Below are 15,446 nucleotides of genomic sequence, written 5' to 3' on the forward strand. Positions count from 1 at the left end.
ATCAAAGGTGGATTTACCAGATCCAGACTGCGATGCCAATATTTAGTGGACTATTATTCTGCTGATCCAAATACTCTGGAACTTTGCAGCTCACATCACTCATCAATTTATTCTTTCATTTCTATAAAAAGAAAAAAGTGCAAGAAAAAAAAGATGTAAAATAACTGCACTGTTTTTATTTAAGGTATAGCAGACCACATCAGCCTACTTGATAAACTGATCAATGCAAGATCTGCACAATCTGACACAAACCATGTCTGGATGTTACCGAGCATTAAAACCACCAGAGGTCCTTCCAACTACAACAAAAGGTGACGTCTCGTCATTTACATGTTGATGAGATTTAAATCAGGTTTATTCATAAAAAGTTTTGCAAAGTAGTACAGTTAATTTTTCAGCAAGATGCAAACACAGTCAGTACGGTCTAGATTAAAAAACTATGATTTGTATGAGCATTTGTCTGCAGTAGTATTACATCACATTCACAAGAATAATTCAGAAGCTCATTTGCATTGTACAATAACAGTTTTAAATGTGCCACACTTCCATTCAGCTCATGATATCACACTGAGGTGTTCAGACCCAGGGCCTTTGTAAACACCTTCTGTGCATCCTCAGCGAGCATGTCGAGGAAAGTATTAAGAGCTTTGTAGGTGAAGATAAAAGACACAATCATTGCTGCTGGGATTCCAAATAATGGAACAAACCTGAACCCTTCCTCTGCTGCCATTAATGCAGCATCACTTACAGACAAGCACAACATCTTAATGATAAGCTCTTTGTTTATTTCCTTTAAACCCAGTTGTGATGTCATCACTGATCTAAGATCATCCAAAGGCACGCGTGCACTACGAGCAAGACTCTGCAGTGACTTGCTATCAAGACCAAATGTAACTTTGTACTCATTGATGGTAGCAACCAACATGGTTATATCAGTGGCAACAGAGAGCCCAGGAACTGGTGCAGCTGCTATGAGTGCAGATATAGAGGCAAGGTACTTTATTTTTGCCTGTAAAGCCTCTTTCTTCTTGCTGATGATACCATGACTGATATTAGGCATGGCCAACAGCAGAGTGTTCCTCTTGTGTGCAGGAAGTTCTCTCTTGAGGGTCTCCTCTAACAGATGGAAATCATACAGGTGGAGATGACGGCTGGACACCAGGAAGACTTGAGGAGACTCGAAGCCTTGTTTTTCAAGACCTGTGTCACAAACAGAACAAAGAAGTTTATTTCAGATGATGACAATAGAATGAGAAAACATCCTGAGCCTCCTCGTGTCAGGATACACCAGCAGCTCTCTCCAGGCCAGACACAAAGGCTGTTTTAGATCTTAGAAGATGAGTGGTCAAGCCAACAGACTCTCACTGGGGGGCTCTGCCAGTGTTCATATGAATCATTTATGACCTGATAACATTGTTAGCTCTTCCTCTCAACATGGGCTGCTCATGTGAAAAGTTATTTTTGGCTTGTCTCCTCAAAATGAAGCAGTGTCTACCTGTGACCCTTGTTGCATATACCTTTAAATTTTAGGCATTTGTTCTCCTCTAACCTCAGACTTACCTTGAATGCAGTTGTCCCTGATTTGTTTAAGAGTCCTTTCTGCATTGAAGTCCCTCTGACTGTCTTCCTCATCACTTAAGTTATGGTCAATCTTTGAACGAACAAAGTAGAACTTTTTCTTCATCCTCTGAATCTCCTGAGCGAGCTTCACATCATTTTCTTTGAAGCGATCAGCTGGGATGATGATGATGAAGTCAAACTTTTCAAATTCAACACGCTCCAGGTAGTTGCTAGCTGAAAAGTTGGGAGTGCCAAAACCAGGAAGATCCCACAGTGTGACATTGGGATAGTTGGGATGGGGGTATGGTGTAGCCTCTGAGGTGGTTTCTACAGGACCAGTAGGGGCGGCTCTCTCATCCCTGTTGTCTATGCCTCTGAAGGCATTAACAAAGGTGGATTTACCAGAGCCAGACTCTCATGTGATGCCAATATTTAGTGGAATATTATCCTGCTGATCCAAATAATCCTGGATCTTTGCAGCTGCTGAGGCAGGTCCATTGGTTAGCAGCTCCTCTTTAAAGTCTTCTATTGGTTCATAATCAAATGAATTATCCATAGCGCTCCCCGAAAAATAAAGGAAACATAAAATCACTGCATTTTGATTTAGGGACTTGCATTATTTAAAATGCACCTTCATCTAAACTTGCATAAAAACACAGCAAGTACAATTACAATATAATTACTTACAATATGCATATATGTTTATTTGATTGCATTTAAATGAGTGTACTTTTTTCCTTCTAAAATTAAGAGCTTGTGTAGTCTACACTGACAACTAACTACTAATACACTAAATGCAGGACTTTGCAAAGCATGTTCCATTGGACAAAGCTGCAGTCATTAGCACAGCAAAGTCACAAACATTAACTAAAATTAAACAGATGCAACTTTAACAGTCATAAAAAAATAATATACAATACAGCGCATGGTATAGCTGTGAATCTATCCCTTACCGTACTTCTCTTTCTGCACAGTGGTTCAGGCTCAGAGTTGTACAGAGTCCATCCAATAAGAAAGTCAATACAGTGTCCAATGCAAACATCCTGCTGTGAGCGACAGAGACTAACCAGTGTCTGCCACCTCTCCTCATGCACATTATCTATAAAACCAGCTGGTTTATGAGAAACGGGGAGAGGAGAGGTTTATTTATATAGAGCTGCATCATTTTGCACATGCCCTGGTACTCTACAAACAGTATTTGCCTTTCATAGGTTTATCAAGACCTGTTTTCAGTCACATGACATGGTTATGAGGTAGATCAGAGGAGAAGTACTGTAGTGTGGACCATTTTGAAGGATGTACGTAATGTACAATGAAGGCAAACTGTTTCAGTCGCCCTTCCAAATCGCCCCAGTTAGTCTGAGTGACAACAGACAAGAACTGTCAACTTGATACACTCTGTTTTCACGAGAACAATTAAATGTATTTCTGGAGGACAGTGAATTTTCACACATCTTATGAGAGAGTGTTTTTGCAGCATTTCAGTAGTATTTTATTTCGACTTTTTTGTTGTTTTTTTTTTTTTACATTTTATGGCATGTGTTTATTTCTTTATTCTTACTCTAGGTCCTCAGTACCAAACATGTAAGCATGGAGGTCATCCTCAGCAGGGATGTTGTCCTCATTGCTGACTTCAATCTTCTGCTTAACAGGGAAGCATCTGGGCATCAGCTTTCTTCCACTCTAAGAGGAAAAAAAGGACTCCATTTTAACCCCCGGGTTTATTTCTGTAACAGTTTTGACGACATGTTTGGGTAGAAAACAAACTGATCCGTTAAAATTTCTTTTTTAAAAATAAAAAAAAATTGTGTGAGGTTTAGTAACTTCATTTCAAAGATGTAATATTAATAGTGTTTGTTCAAATTAAAACTACATTACCCACAAATAAGGATTCGTTCCTGTGTGAGAGCAGCACCCTATGTCTTTGCATTGAGCTGACTCACTATTTTCTTGGCGTCACCCACGGATCTCTGGATGCACCTCTGCTCTCTTTCTTTCCGTTTCTCCATCTCACGTCTCCGCTTTTCTTCATGCAACCTGGAACATGATGTAATAAACAGGAAGAGAAGCAGTTTTCAGGTCACGTGCTCTTTGGAGAAGCATCTCTATCCAGAGCTCCTCACATTACCATATGTTTTCACATTGTATTTTAACAATGCGTTGGAGACAGAGAAGCCAGTCTGAAGAATACTACTCTGCTGATAATGTGCAAATTTGTCTTAAGCATTCCCACACTACATTATCAGTAGACTCATACATGATATACACATGTATTCAATCACTTTCTCCAACATTTATTTACAAAAATACTCTATTGAGAAAACTTAAAACGTGAATTCTGTGGTGCAAAAAAGAAGAATTACGTACCTGCAATCAGTGGATGAAATGTACCCTCTACATGCTAATATGCCATGAACTCTAAGCTATATAATACATACTGTGATGAACAATACACTTATCTAAACATAAATGTCTACTGTAAGGCCACTCATTGACAAAAACCTGTTCCTTCTCTCACGGCCCCTGATCTGCCTCAGTGTCTTCAAGTCTCCTTTAGGCATGCTCTCCATTTGCTCGAGCAGTGAAGTCATCCTGTCCTCGACACTGGACAGCTTCTCTAAGGTGCTGAGGCTGGCCAACGGCTTACCCACGCAGCAGCGATACACTTCTGTCACCTTCACTCTCAGAGCATCCAACGTAGCATCCTGAAAGCATGGAGAGGAGGTGGGATGGATAAAAGGGAAAGGGGGAAAGTGAGAGGGAGAGGAGACAGAATAAAGCATCTGGTCCAAATTAGCATGCTATGTGCAGTTTACATAAGTACTTCTCTGCTGGAAAGAAGGTCTGGGTTGTGTATGTAGTAGAAAGATGCAAATACTTGAAATTGGATCTACATGACAAGAGAAAACAGAGAAAAAGGCCTGTGGCATTTGCTTCTGCTTAAGAGAAAGAAAATCTACAACACACTGCGCCGCACCAGGCCAATAAATGCTCCAGCTGATGGGTGACATAATGCGAGCTTGACCATTTTGACACAGGAAATAATATGGCAGTCGGCTGGTAACAAACAGTCTCAAATTACAGTTCAACAGTAGGTTGAAATATGTTTCTGAAAAAAATTTAGGTGAGAAATAGGCAACACAATAACAGAATCTTAGTTGCTTAGTTTTACTGTTTGATCTCAGTTTTTCCAGCCTCCATTTGTCACAGTACAGGAACCAGTATGGCAGCCCCCTTCCTGTTCACAAATTCTCATACAGCCAAACAGTGCACTAAAATATGTTTCTTATGACATTTTAGGTAAGAAATATGCACTACAGTGACAAAATCTTTAAAGAAGTATTTCACTGCTGGAGAGATGGTCTTCTCATATTGCTATAGCTGCCTATGTAGTAGAAAGACGCAAGTATTTTTGAAATTGGTGCTACATGACCAGAAAAAAAAAAGAGAAATGGGCTTTGGCATTCACTTTTGCTCAAGAGGTAGAAAACCTGTAACTACCAGAATGTTGGCCTGGCCATTTTGAGACCACTGTCACACACGTGAAACTAGCATTGATAATTGTATGTAGGGGAGACACTGATTGTTGCCTGGCTGGCAGTGAGTCGGGAAACAGGCATGGACAACAGTAAATGTACCATTAACATTATTTTTCACTGTATTTCTTGGCAAGCCAGCTAACATTACTTATCAAGCTAGCGTTCTGTGTGCAGCACACCCAGCACAGCCCACATTTGGCATGAATATCAGCTCGGCAGGTAACAGTCTCTCGCCTGCATTTGATCATGTGTGACTATACCCCGACACAGAAAACAAGAGGCGGCCAGCTGGCCATATTGGTCTTGTCCCCCAGTACCTATCTGGCCTCCTCCAACCCTATACCCCCTCCTGTACTAAGAGTCCCACCCTCTGGACTTCTCCTAGCAGCGATCTGCAAAGCCCCATCTCTAGATATTTACAAACAACTGTGGAAAACCCACTTGTTCTTACTTCGCTATTGTTATTTCTGTTCTTGTTTTGTTTTTTTATTTTCATTTTGCTTGTTTATTTATTTCTGTTTTCTTACTCTGTAACGAGGCCTTGGGTACCTTGAAAAGCACTATATAAATCCAAATTATTGTTAACAGTCTTAAACTACAGCTAAACAGTAGCTAAAACATGTTTCTGAACACATTTTAGGCGAGCAATGGGCAACGCATAAACAGAACTTGGGTTCATATTGGATCACTGCTGCTTACTTCCACTGTTTGATCTCAGCCTCCGTTTTTGCAATGCAGTGAACAGTATGGTGCCCAATTCCTCTTCACAAATTTTTGCATTACAACCAAACAGTGCACTTAAATCTGTGAAGACGTTTTAGGCAAAAAAAAAACGAAAAGAAAATACAGAAACAGAATCTTGGTTAATATTTGATCAGCTCTGCCCAGGTTTACAATTTCATCAGTTTTCTCTGACTTTGAAAGACAGAGAGAGAGTGGCAGCTCTCTGTCTCAATCTGTTTCATACCCTTCATGTTTTTGGTGGCGGGCATATGAAAATGTGGAAGCACAATGACGCAAAATCTGCCATCCAGCAGATCTGAGCTGGGCAATGAGCAGGCGAATCTGTGCGCTGGTAAGATTGAGAGAAGTTTATCACATTTACATTTTCTACCCACATTGTTATGATACAAAGCCGTTTAAAAATCGGACAAGTATCCCTTTAATGATGCCACTTCAGATAACTTCTGGGTGTCGTAACCCCCGCTTTAAGTTGTCGAGCACAGCTTTTTGATTTGAAGTGTTGGGAAAAAAATGTAGCTAAATGTACAGTACAGTCTGCTGCCTTACCTGGTCCTCTGTTTTTAGTAAATCGTGGAACTGAAGCATCATTTTGAGGTTGGCGGCTCTCTTCTTCTCCTTGCCGATTCTATCCTCAGTGTCATTTATCTGTAACGTTAGCTTCTCGTCATCTTTCCTTTAGACACAGAGGAATTAGTGTTGGATGAGGTGAATGCCACAACTTGTTCACAGTATTTTCTATTTATTTTATGTCTTTCATGTGTAATGGTTGGTTGTGTGTTGGTTTCCCTTGGTTGTGTGCCTGCTTTTTATTTAATTTTTTGTACGTTACAACCATCCTTGACGTTACAATTGCTATTATCACTTTAATGTACTTATTAATACTGTTTTGTTTGTGTTTTTTTTTTTTTGTTTATGCTGTATCCCCTCATACTCCACATTCTTCAGTAATGTAGTGGCTTTTGTCTTGATCAAAATCAGCCTTCTGAATGCATATAACGATACTAAGTTTTGCATGAGTGTTTACGCCTTTGATTCATCTCCCTTCTCCATGCACCTTGGAAGTAGGTCAAGTTGCTCCAGAAACCCTTTCCCAGCTTCTTGGATAAATATGATACGTACGTTTTCTTCGAGGCGACCTCCATCATCTGCTGGAGCTCCTCCAACATCTTATTTTTTGTGGTACAGTTTGAAGTCAGGGACAGGATCTGGTCTTTCACCTCCATCATTGCATCCAGTAGCTGCTGGGGATCTCTTAAGTATTGCTCCAGCTTCTCCTGCAGGAGGGGGGTAGTGACATCACACTGTGAGCGCTGCAAGTAAACTCAAGATAAAAAGAGGCTGTTAAGGAATACCGACCTCATAGTCTGAGCTGTCGCTATCCAGTTTAGATTTTGTGACACTGAAATGCCAAAGACAGAGTTTGAGCTCAAGACAGATTAAGATGTAATGATTTGTGTGGGTAGATGGTGTCTGTATAGCTTTATGAAACAGCAGCAACAAGCATTATAATGCATCAGAGTACATGAATTTACAAAACAAATACTAGATGTGCAGCGTAACACTCATCGCCATGGATGTAAATAAGTGTTGGTGTGTCCTTACAGTGTGTCGTTGTGGGCTGAGGACAGCGTGGGCTCTGTGGTGGAGGGCGGCGCTTTACCTGGGCTGGACTCCAAACCTGTGTGCATGTTACCATTCACATCACATTGCCAGCACTATTCATACTTACAAGTCAGGATATGAGAGTCTCTCAGAGCTCCTACACATTTTCCATTTATAAATTCTATGCTTTTCCAGACTGAGTGCAACTATCTAGATGATTAGAATGTGAATACATGGTTTTTAAATCCAACTATTAAGACTTACATTCTAACTAAAAAAAAAGTTAAATACTTTAATTTTCATGGTGTCTGCGCAGCCTTGTTTATTCACTTTGACCTTGGAAACAGCGATGAACACAGCCATAAAGGTATGGTTTCTATGCACAGTCTGTTTACTTTTCTGATATCCACATCACTGCACAACTTAATGTTCAAACAAACTTAAGGCCCTGAGTCCACATAAGCATTCTTTCCCAGCTGAAAAGCACTGCTCAGGAAATGCCTGGCTGGGAGCTGTCGCTCTTTTTTTAGCTGAGACAGTTTGGTTGCATCTGGTTGCTATGATACAGAATATCCACAGCAGTAAACACATTGACACAAGGCACAGTAATCACTCTCAGTGAAGGGAAGGCTGAAGATAAACATTTTCCAGCTCGGCGCTCAGGAGAACAACACCAAACTGACCGCACTCAGAGCAAAATAGAAGCTCAGTGCCTTGACACGCTGCTGGTGTTTGTATCATGGCATAAATAATCAGCACTCCCACTGCAAATAATTAAAAAAGATGCTGACCTTAGGAAAAAAAAAGGGTTTGGTGGACACAGACCCTAAGATTAGATGATTTGTGATGCTGTGTACTGTGTATATTCAGTATATTATATTATAAAGAAATTAGCTCTCTAGCGCCCCCATTTTGTTTGATCGGGTCAATAATGGAGGGGTCCCCTCAGATTATGTGTGGTCATATGCCTACAAAGTTGCGTGGTGATCGGTGAAACCCTTGAGATGTTATACACCTTTATGTAGATCGGTCAAACTTCCCAGGAAGAGATCGATCAAGTGTTTTTCAAAAAATTCAAAATGGCTGAAAATCTATATAACCCGAAGTTATGGGTTTTTGGGGAAAATCTGTCCCTCATGAGGAGAGGCACTCTGTTCAAAGTTTCATGTCTCTACGACATACGGGGCATGAGATATGCCCATTCAAAGTTTGCAATTTCAATCGGTTGCTATAGCGTGGTGAATCACATGGATTGACCAAGTCATTGAGGAGAAAAACATGGAACAGACACACAGACAGAGTTTTTGTCATTATATAGTAAGATAAGATAAACTTTATCTTCCCAAACGGGAAATCTCTTTTAAGCACACAGTGCGACATAGCCAAGAGCCAAAGACAACCATCATGTACAATCAAGACACACAGAAGACAACCATGTAGTACAGCAAGATCGTACAATCAAAACGACTAGGCAAAATAAATACATCAACTTTATCATAACAGGTAAGGCTAAAAGAAAAACACCGGTTGCACTAGCACAGGCGATATTAATAATAATTAAAAGTGCAATAAAAACTGTAGTATAGATAGTGCAAATAAAATATGGTAGTGCAAATAAAACTGAAGTGCGAGTAGAAATGTACCAAAGTGTGCAACAGCTCAATAGTCACAATAGCAGCCTTGCTCTGCCAGGGAGACACCGCAGGGCCAGCAGATGAAGAGAGTGGCATAACCACAAGAACATTACAAGAATATCTTTTGTGAGCTTGTTCTGGCCTGCACTCTCTCTCACACCATGAGAAACACTTTGCGTGTATGATCAATTTCATTTTTAGAAATTCTGAATATTAGAGTTCTGAGAACAGAAAAGGTGCAATGGTCTGGAAACCCAAATATTTTTCCATACTCTCTTTTCTGTTTTCCATACATATCCCGACCTGGAAACTACAAAAAATCAACCTCCATACTTTTCCGTACTGCGCAGGATCTCTGGCGTCTGCTGCATCAATCCTGACCAGTCTTTTTTTGTAATCTGTGTCTTGTGAGTCCCTCAGTGATAATGAAGTCCAAAATAAACTGATGGAGTGCTCTTTTACATATTACCAAATCTCATACACAAAGAGCAGTGTTTATTAATTTTGCAATAGTCATCTCATACACACTGGAAAGGCTGAGAAAGATTTGATTTAAAGCTCCAGCCTGTAGGATTTAGGGGGATATTTTGGCAGAAACTGAATAAGAATTGGGTTTTCATAACCTTAGAATTAGCTGTTTATATCAACATAGGGAGCAGGTCCTCATCTACAGAGATCACCATGTTGCACTGCCATGTTTCTACAGTAGCCAAGAATGCACAAATCAAACACTGGCTTCAGACAGGGCCATTCACATTTTTGTGTCAGCCACTGAAGTCAGAAGCCCATCTGCAACGAGCAGCATCGCAAAACCACTGCTTTGTAATGGGAAACTGCTTCATTCAGTGTTTTTATCAGTTTAATTCACTTGTTTGTTTGTTTTGAAGCAACCTCTGTGTATAATTCCTGTTGAAAACCTTATTCTGGGTTTTTATCAGTTTTAATCACCTGGCCTGTTTGTTCTGAAGAGGACGAGACCTCTGCGGATAATTCAGCTCCAAGTAAAAACCTCCCAAACAGCGAACACTGAAGGAATTTTTACAGGGAAAAGCTTCACCTGGTTGCAATCTGCAATCCTCACCACTAGGTGGCACTACATCCCCCTAAATCTTACACATTGGATTTAAAGACCAACACTGACTCACCTCACTGTGGCAGTTGTAATCCATTAAACATTGATCCACTGGGTTCTAGCACTTACCCTGGCTAACTGCTGACTCATGAGGCTCCCTGCCTGGCTCAATCTGAGTGTCTCTGTCAGACAGGACTTCAGCTTTCAAATTCTCTGCCTCCTGGGCCTCATGCCACTCCGGAGTCAGCATCTTTAACAGAATGTTCTTGGATTGCTTATATTCATCCAGGGTATCCTCAAGCTGGGCAGCTTCACTGTGAAGAAGAAAAGGTTTTTGATCCATTTTTGCAGATTAATACTTCCAAAATTGCTTATAGATCTTTTCCTAGCACTTAGTGGTTAATCACTTCATACATACACAACATGTAGAAATTTGCACATACTCTATTTATGTTAAACTTGCAATATTATCACAATGCTACCTTTTTACGCTCTCTACTTCATCAGTTAACTTCTCAATTGCAGAATTCAACTCCAGTTTGGACTTGCTCATTTTTTCAAAACTGACAACAGAGATAAAATTAGAATTATTACAAAACTGGAAAGATAAATTAGTCTGAAGTTACAATGACAAAGAATCCACTACTGCTTACGGTATTCTGGCATCCGCAGATTTCTTCTTCTGTCTCTCGAGCTGCTCTTCCATCTCAAGTTCCTGTTCAAGCTTCTTCACATGTTGCTCCTTTGCTTCAATAGCCTTGTCCATCCTCATAATCTCTGACCTTTTCTTCATCAAGGATTTCTATGGATGGAAGGATGAGGGTAAAAGGGGTACTGGAGATAATTAAAGAGAGAGAGGTCAGACATAAATTGGCAGTAGATATTTGTTCAACATACTCATGTTCAAGTTATCCCATGTTTTTATCTTAAAGAAAAGTTTGACATTTGGGGAAATATCCTTATGTGCCTTCTTGCTGAGAGTTTGATGATCAGATTGATACCACACTCATATGTGTGCATCTAATACGTAGCTACAGCTAACAACTTAGCTTAGCTTAGCTTAGTGAAAAGACTATAGCAGGGGGAACAGCTAGCCTGGCTCTGTACAAAGGGAATAAAATCCAACCAGCAGCACTTCTACAACTCCATAACTAACATTTATTATCTTGCTTGCTTTACCCGTACAAAAACTAAAATATAAAAATAAGTTGTGGTTTTACAGGGAGTCTTTGCTGGCTGACTGGAAACCTCACAGTGATGACAACACTGTTCAAAGTCAATTGTGCTTGCCCTAGATACAGTCCTGCACATAGTCAGATCAATATGGGTGATTCTTACAGTATTTGTTATCCACAGCTTCTTTATACGCAATGGCAGCAAATGTCAGCTGGCAAACAGCCACACAAACAACCCGCTCAAGCTTCCTATCCAGCCCACAGAATATTAATGAAATCATAAAATTTGAGGAAGAAAACACCTGTTCCAGTATTAATGATATCTAGCTGTTTTTTCCTTCTTAAATTGAAGCAACTCCCAAAACAGCTGAGATGGAAATAATCTTATTCGGAATGATCTACCAACCTACAATATGTGCATTTGACCTGTTATAACGTTATTATCAACCCCAAACCTGCAGGACAGGTTCAGGTAAGATTACTAGAAAATATCACAGGTTATTATTTATCAATAACTTGCAGAAAGAAATACTCTAGGTCACTCTCTCCCTCTCTTTCCCCACATGTGTCTCTGTTCTTGTCTCTGTCCTTGGTCCTGCCAGCTGTGCTACTATAAGGCATAAAGCTAGAAGACTGCGGGTCGGGTCTGGTTCAGGTGGTTGATTATTTTTGCTGGTTTGCAGTGCAGATCGGATAGATGAAGCTGACACCAATTGCCATCTTTTAGAAATGGAATACAATTTGTGCCATATCTTCATGTCTGCTTAGAAAAATTCTGGCCTTTGGACAAACGTAGTTGATGACCCCTGCTCTTTGGAAACCTCCCCCAATTAGTCAAATCCCTGTAGCCATCTGAAGGCATCCTGTGACTTGTGTTCCATCTCACCCAGCCCTTTCACACTAAGCACTGCTGCACCCAAATGAACCAAAATAGCAGGTGCACTTGGAGACATCCACGGTCTGTGCAGCGCTGATCATTGCGCTTGCACCATTTAAACAGGATAAACACAGGATAAACCTGGTTAAGTTATTTACCTGTGTTGCCCTCTCCACCAAAAAATTAAATGTTGGGTCCTTCTTAACAGTCACTAGGGGCAGAGAGCAGATAATTGTTAACACTAAAGTAAGCAATCCTTTAAAGCCAAAAGAAGTACCTTTGCAACTTTTACATGTTTTGACTCTCTGCTCTGCCTCCACCCACCTCGTTCCACCAGAGACATCCTCTGCTTTGGACTGCCTGGTTTAGTGAGAGCAGAGTTATCTTTGAGTTTTGGAATTTTCATCTTCTCTTTTTTCTCCTGCTCCTCCACTGCTTCTCCCGCCAAGTCACCAGTCATCTCGTCAGCACAGGCAGCTAAGAATTTACCCAGCTCCTGAGCATGAACGAGAACAGCAGCACAAATTTAATCATCAACTTTTCACTTTTTACAGACACCACTTAACACTACTCATAGCAGGTGACAAATTGCTCATGCACAGTTGTAGTTAAACACACACTAACCTCTAATCTGCGTTCCTGTTCCATCACGATCACTGTTGACAGGAACTGGCTCTCTTCTGTCCTCCTTCCTCTCAATTCTACTCACAGGATAAATGACAGAAACGTTTTTGTACAAAACAAACATTAATTGATTGAGGATAGTTATTTATAGCTGTACTGTATAGCTTGTGCTTTCCAATTATGTCACTTTGTCCTGTGTTTATCAATCTCTAAAAGGTCAAGATTGCCAGAAAACATATAGATTGCCAGAAAACATATAAACATATATATATGTACAACTAAAAATCCTTGAAAATGACTGTAGGCATGCTTTCTTCTTTGGGAGGCATGACCCTATGACAGATATTTACCTGGCTCTGGTGATGACGTGTCTGAGCTTGCTTCTGCCATCTGGTGCTGGACTGGCTCTAATTGAAACATGTTTGTAGATGACAAATACAACTGTGAAACTGACCGCCTTTAGGAATTCAGAATTAAACTAGAACTTTAAGAATGGATGCTTTTCAATGACTTTACTGATTTTACTGGCTAAATCAAGTCTGGCCCTAAGCTGCCTGAGGTCCTCAGACCGGTTCCCACATCAAGACTTTACAGTCTGTTTCATACTAGTAGTTAAAACATATGGTTTCACATAGAAAACAGACACAACAAATCTGTTTCAGGTAGCGAATAACCTAACGTTAGCGCTATTCCAGCATGCCAACGTTATTAGCACAAGCCTATGGCATTTTACATTGTAGAAATTAGCCTAGCAACTAGCCATCTTTTGCTCTTCTCATATAAAGCCAGGGCCAACAGCAACATTTAACAAAGGTAACGGCACACAATTTGTTTCCATTACAACTTAGCCTCGCGTCACCAGGCTCTTCACATAAAGTAAAGAGCCTGCTGGTAATTACAACTCACAAGGTTCACTGACAACACAACTGTCATATACTAAACACCTTTTCCAAACAGCAGAGATTTCCTCTGCTCATATGAAGCCAGGATAAATCACCCACAAGACTTAAAATGCTAACGTTATTCAAGTGGAGGCTTTACTGTCTTCACAATTTATTGTTTATCTGTAAAATACAAGTAAATACAAGCTTCGTTTCCACTGAGGGAAATGGTTTCAGTACAGAAGCAGACAAGAGGTCTTCTTCACCACGACTTGCAGATACAGTTCTGAGGAGGTGCACGTCAGGCTACAGCGTCGATTCAACGCAGACGTATAAACTCCCTCTGTGATAAGCAGCGTTAATGATAGTTAACTTCGGTAGCTAACGTTTACTTTTGCAATTTAGTTAAATTTGTTTAGGAATTTACAAAGTTCCTGGAACTTACCAACTTAGAGAACAATTATTCTAAATTAAAGGTCCATTAAAGCTTCTTTAAAGTACGTTAATATACGCTAGTTAGCAAGTTAAATGCGATTCTCAGTAACGTTATTCGACGCTAATGTCAGTTAGCTTAGCAAGTGCCTAGCATGAGTCAGGCATTAATGGGCCTGGCAGTAGATTGCCGTTAGCTTGACACCAATACCGAGCTAGCCTAACAGTGTAAAGTTAGCACTAAACGGCATTCATTTGATATTAACAGAGACATTAAACTACTGTACCTGTTACCTGATATTAGCTACTCCTTCTAGCTTTTATACATCCGAGGCAAATTTCAGTTACAAACTGGGCTGTTAACGGCGTTTTTCTACTGTGGTCTGTGATGAGTTAACAGCAACACATGGTTGCTGCATTTTATGTCCCTAATGTTTCCAACAAAGATAATAATAATCTAAAAAAAAACATGCCATGCCATGAGAGACAAATAAATACTAAAAAAAAGTTAAATTAAATAATTACTTGTATGACAATACTGCAAAAAAACCAAAACAACCGATAATGTATAATTTGTATGACGATAATGCAAAAAAAAAATCAATGCCATGAGAGAAAAATAAATATAAAAATTACAGTTAAATAATTACTTGTATTACAATAATGCAAAAAATAAAAATAAAAAAATCAATACCATGATAGACAAATAAATACTATAAAAAGGTTAAATTAAATAATTACTTGTATAAAAAAATCAATGCCATGAGACAAATAAATATTATAAAAAGGAAAAATCAAATAATCACTTGTGTACTTGCACAATGAAAATGCAAAAAAAATAAAATAAATAAAAAATAAATAAATTGAAAAGAAAATTGAAAATGAGGATCGGCATTAGAAAAGAGGAATTAATTTGAATTCATCAAATGTGGGTACGTTTCTAGAATATTCTAAAAACCTGTTTCTTTTTTGTTGTTTGTGAGAGCTAATAAGTTTAGCATTTAATTCACTCAAAGAGGGGTAGGGGATTATGAAACTTGTGCATAGTTTTTTATCTGTTGTATACATGTATCTGTTGTATAGATGTATATGTATGTATATATAGTAGATTATGCTGGTCTAATCAGGTTGCACCTATACTTGCAAAATGTAGTCTCAATAATTCAGACTGTAATTGCCAACTTGTCTAGAAATACATTTTAAGGGAAAGCGATGATTTTTCAAGGGAACTAAAAAGCATATGATCTGAAAAAATAATGCCCCCATTTTTTACTGGATAAAACACCATGGACCACACTCTAAGTTG

The 15,446-nt window shown here is 39.5% G+C and overlaps 2 protein-coding genes across 5 annotated transcripts; both read right to left on the reverse strand.

Annotated features, from left to right (window-relative positions):
- Window positions 1-168: 168 nt before the first annotated feature.
- LOC144466948 (cilia- and flagella-associated protein 100-like) lies at window positions 169-14,561 on the reverse strand. Of its 4 annotated transcripts, none has more exons than XM_078174949.1 (16): window positions 14,428-14,561; window positions 13,178-13,234; window positions 12,828-12,904; window positions 12,528-12,699; window positions 12,362-12,414; window positions 10,805-10,953; window positions 10,634-10,714; window positions 10,281-10,465; window positions 7,446-7,521; window positions 7,200-7,242; window positions 6,963-7,117; window positions 6,390-6,516; window positions 4,063-4,265; window positions 3,504-3,597; window positions 1,561-3,243; window positions 169-1,200 (listed from the first exon to the last, which is right to left on the reverse strand). In XM_078174949.1, the coding sequence occupies exons 2-15, from the start codon at window positions 13,215-13,217 to the stop codon at window positions 3,118-3,120; spliced, it is 1,581 nt and encodes a 526-aa protein (XP_078031075.1). In that variant the 5' UTR covers window positions 13,218-13,234; window positions 14,428-14,561; the 3' UTR covers window positions 169-1,200; window positions 1,561-3,117. The 4 variants fall into 4 exon arrangements, with proteins under 4 accessions (XP_078031075.1, XP_078031074.1, XP_078031076.1 ...); XM_078174948.1 differs by having other exon boundaries at window positions 14,435-14,551; XM_078174950.1 differs by lacking the exon at window positions 10,634-10,714 and having other exon boundaries at window positions 14,435-14,551.
- On the reverse strand, window positions 563-2,602 carry LOC144467068 (interferon-inducible GTPase 5-like). The gene is made up of 3 exons (XM_078175409.1): window positions 2,514-2,602; window positions 1,561-1,934; window positions 563-1,200 (listed from the first exon to the last, which is right to left on the reverse strand). The coding sequence occupies exons 1-3, from the start codon at window positions 2,600-2,602 to the stop codon at window positions 563-565; spliced, it is 1,101 nt and encodes a 366-aa protein (XP_078031535.1).
- Window positions 14,562-15,446: the final 885 nt, after the last annotated feature.

This window comes from Epinephelus lanceolatus, chromosome 15 (assembly GCF_041903045.1).
Source record: "Epinephelus lanceolatus isolate andai-2023 chromosome 15, ASM4190304v1, whole genome shotgun sequence".
Lineage (NCBI taxonomy): Eukaryota > Metazoa > Chordata > Actinopteri > Perciformes > Serranidae > Epinephelus > Epinephelus lanceolatus.

What these genes read in the sequence shown, in the direction of transcription:
- LOC144467068 (XM_078175409.1), bottom strand. Translation starts at nt 2,602, where the DNA reads ATGTTTGCATTGGACACTGTATTGACTTTCTTATTGGATGGACTCTGT. An exon ending in TGTGCAGAAAGAGAAGTACG is followed by an intron (nt 1,935 to 2,513) that starts GTAAGGGATAGA and finishes TAATGCCTTCAG; the next exon opens with AGGCATAGACAACAGGGATG. An exon ending in CAGGGACAACTGCATTCAAG is followed by an intron (nt 1,201 to 1,560) that starts GTAAGTCTGAGG and finishes TTTGTGACACAG; the next exon opens with GTCTTGAAAAACAAGGCTTC.
- LOC144466948 (XM_078174949.1), bottom strand. Translation starts at nt 13,217, where the DNA reads ATGGCAGAAGCAAGCTCAGACACGTCATCACCAGAGCCAG. An exon ending in TGGTGGAGAGGGCAACACAG is followed by an intron (nt 10,954 to 12,361) that starts GTAAATAACTTA and finishes TTCCATCCATAG; the next exon opens with AAATCCTTGATGAAGAAAAG. An exon ending in TACTAAAAACAGAGGACCAG is followed by an intron (nt 4,266 to 6,389) that starts GTAAGGCAGCAG and finishes CCATGCTTTCAG; the next exon opens with GATGCTACGTTGGATGCTCT.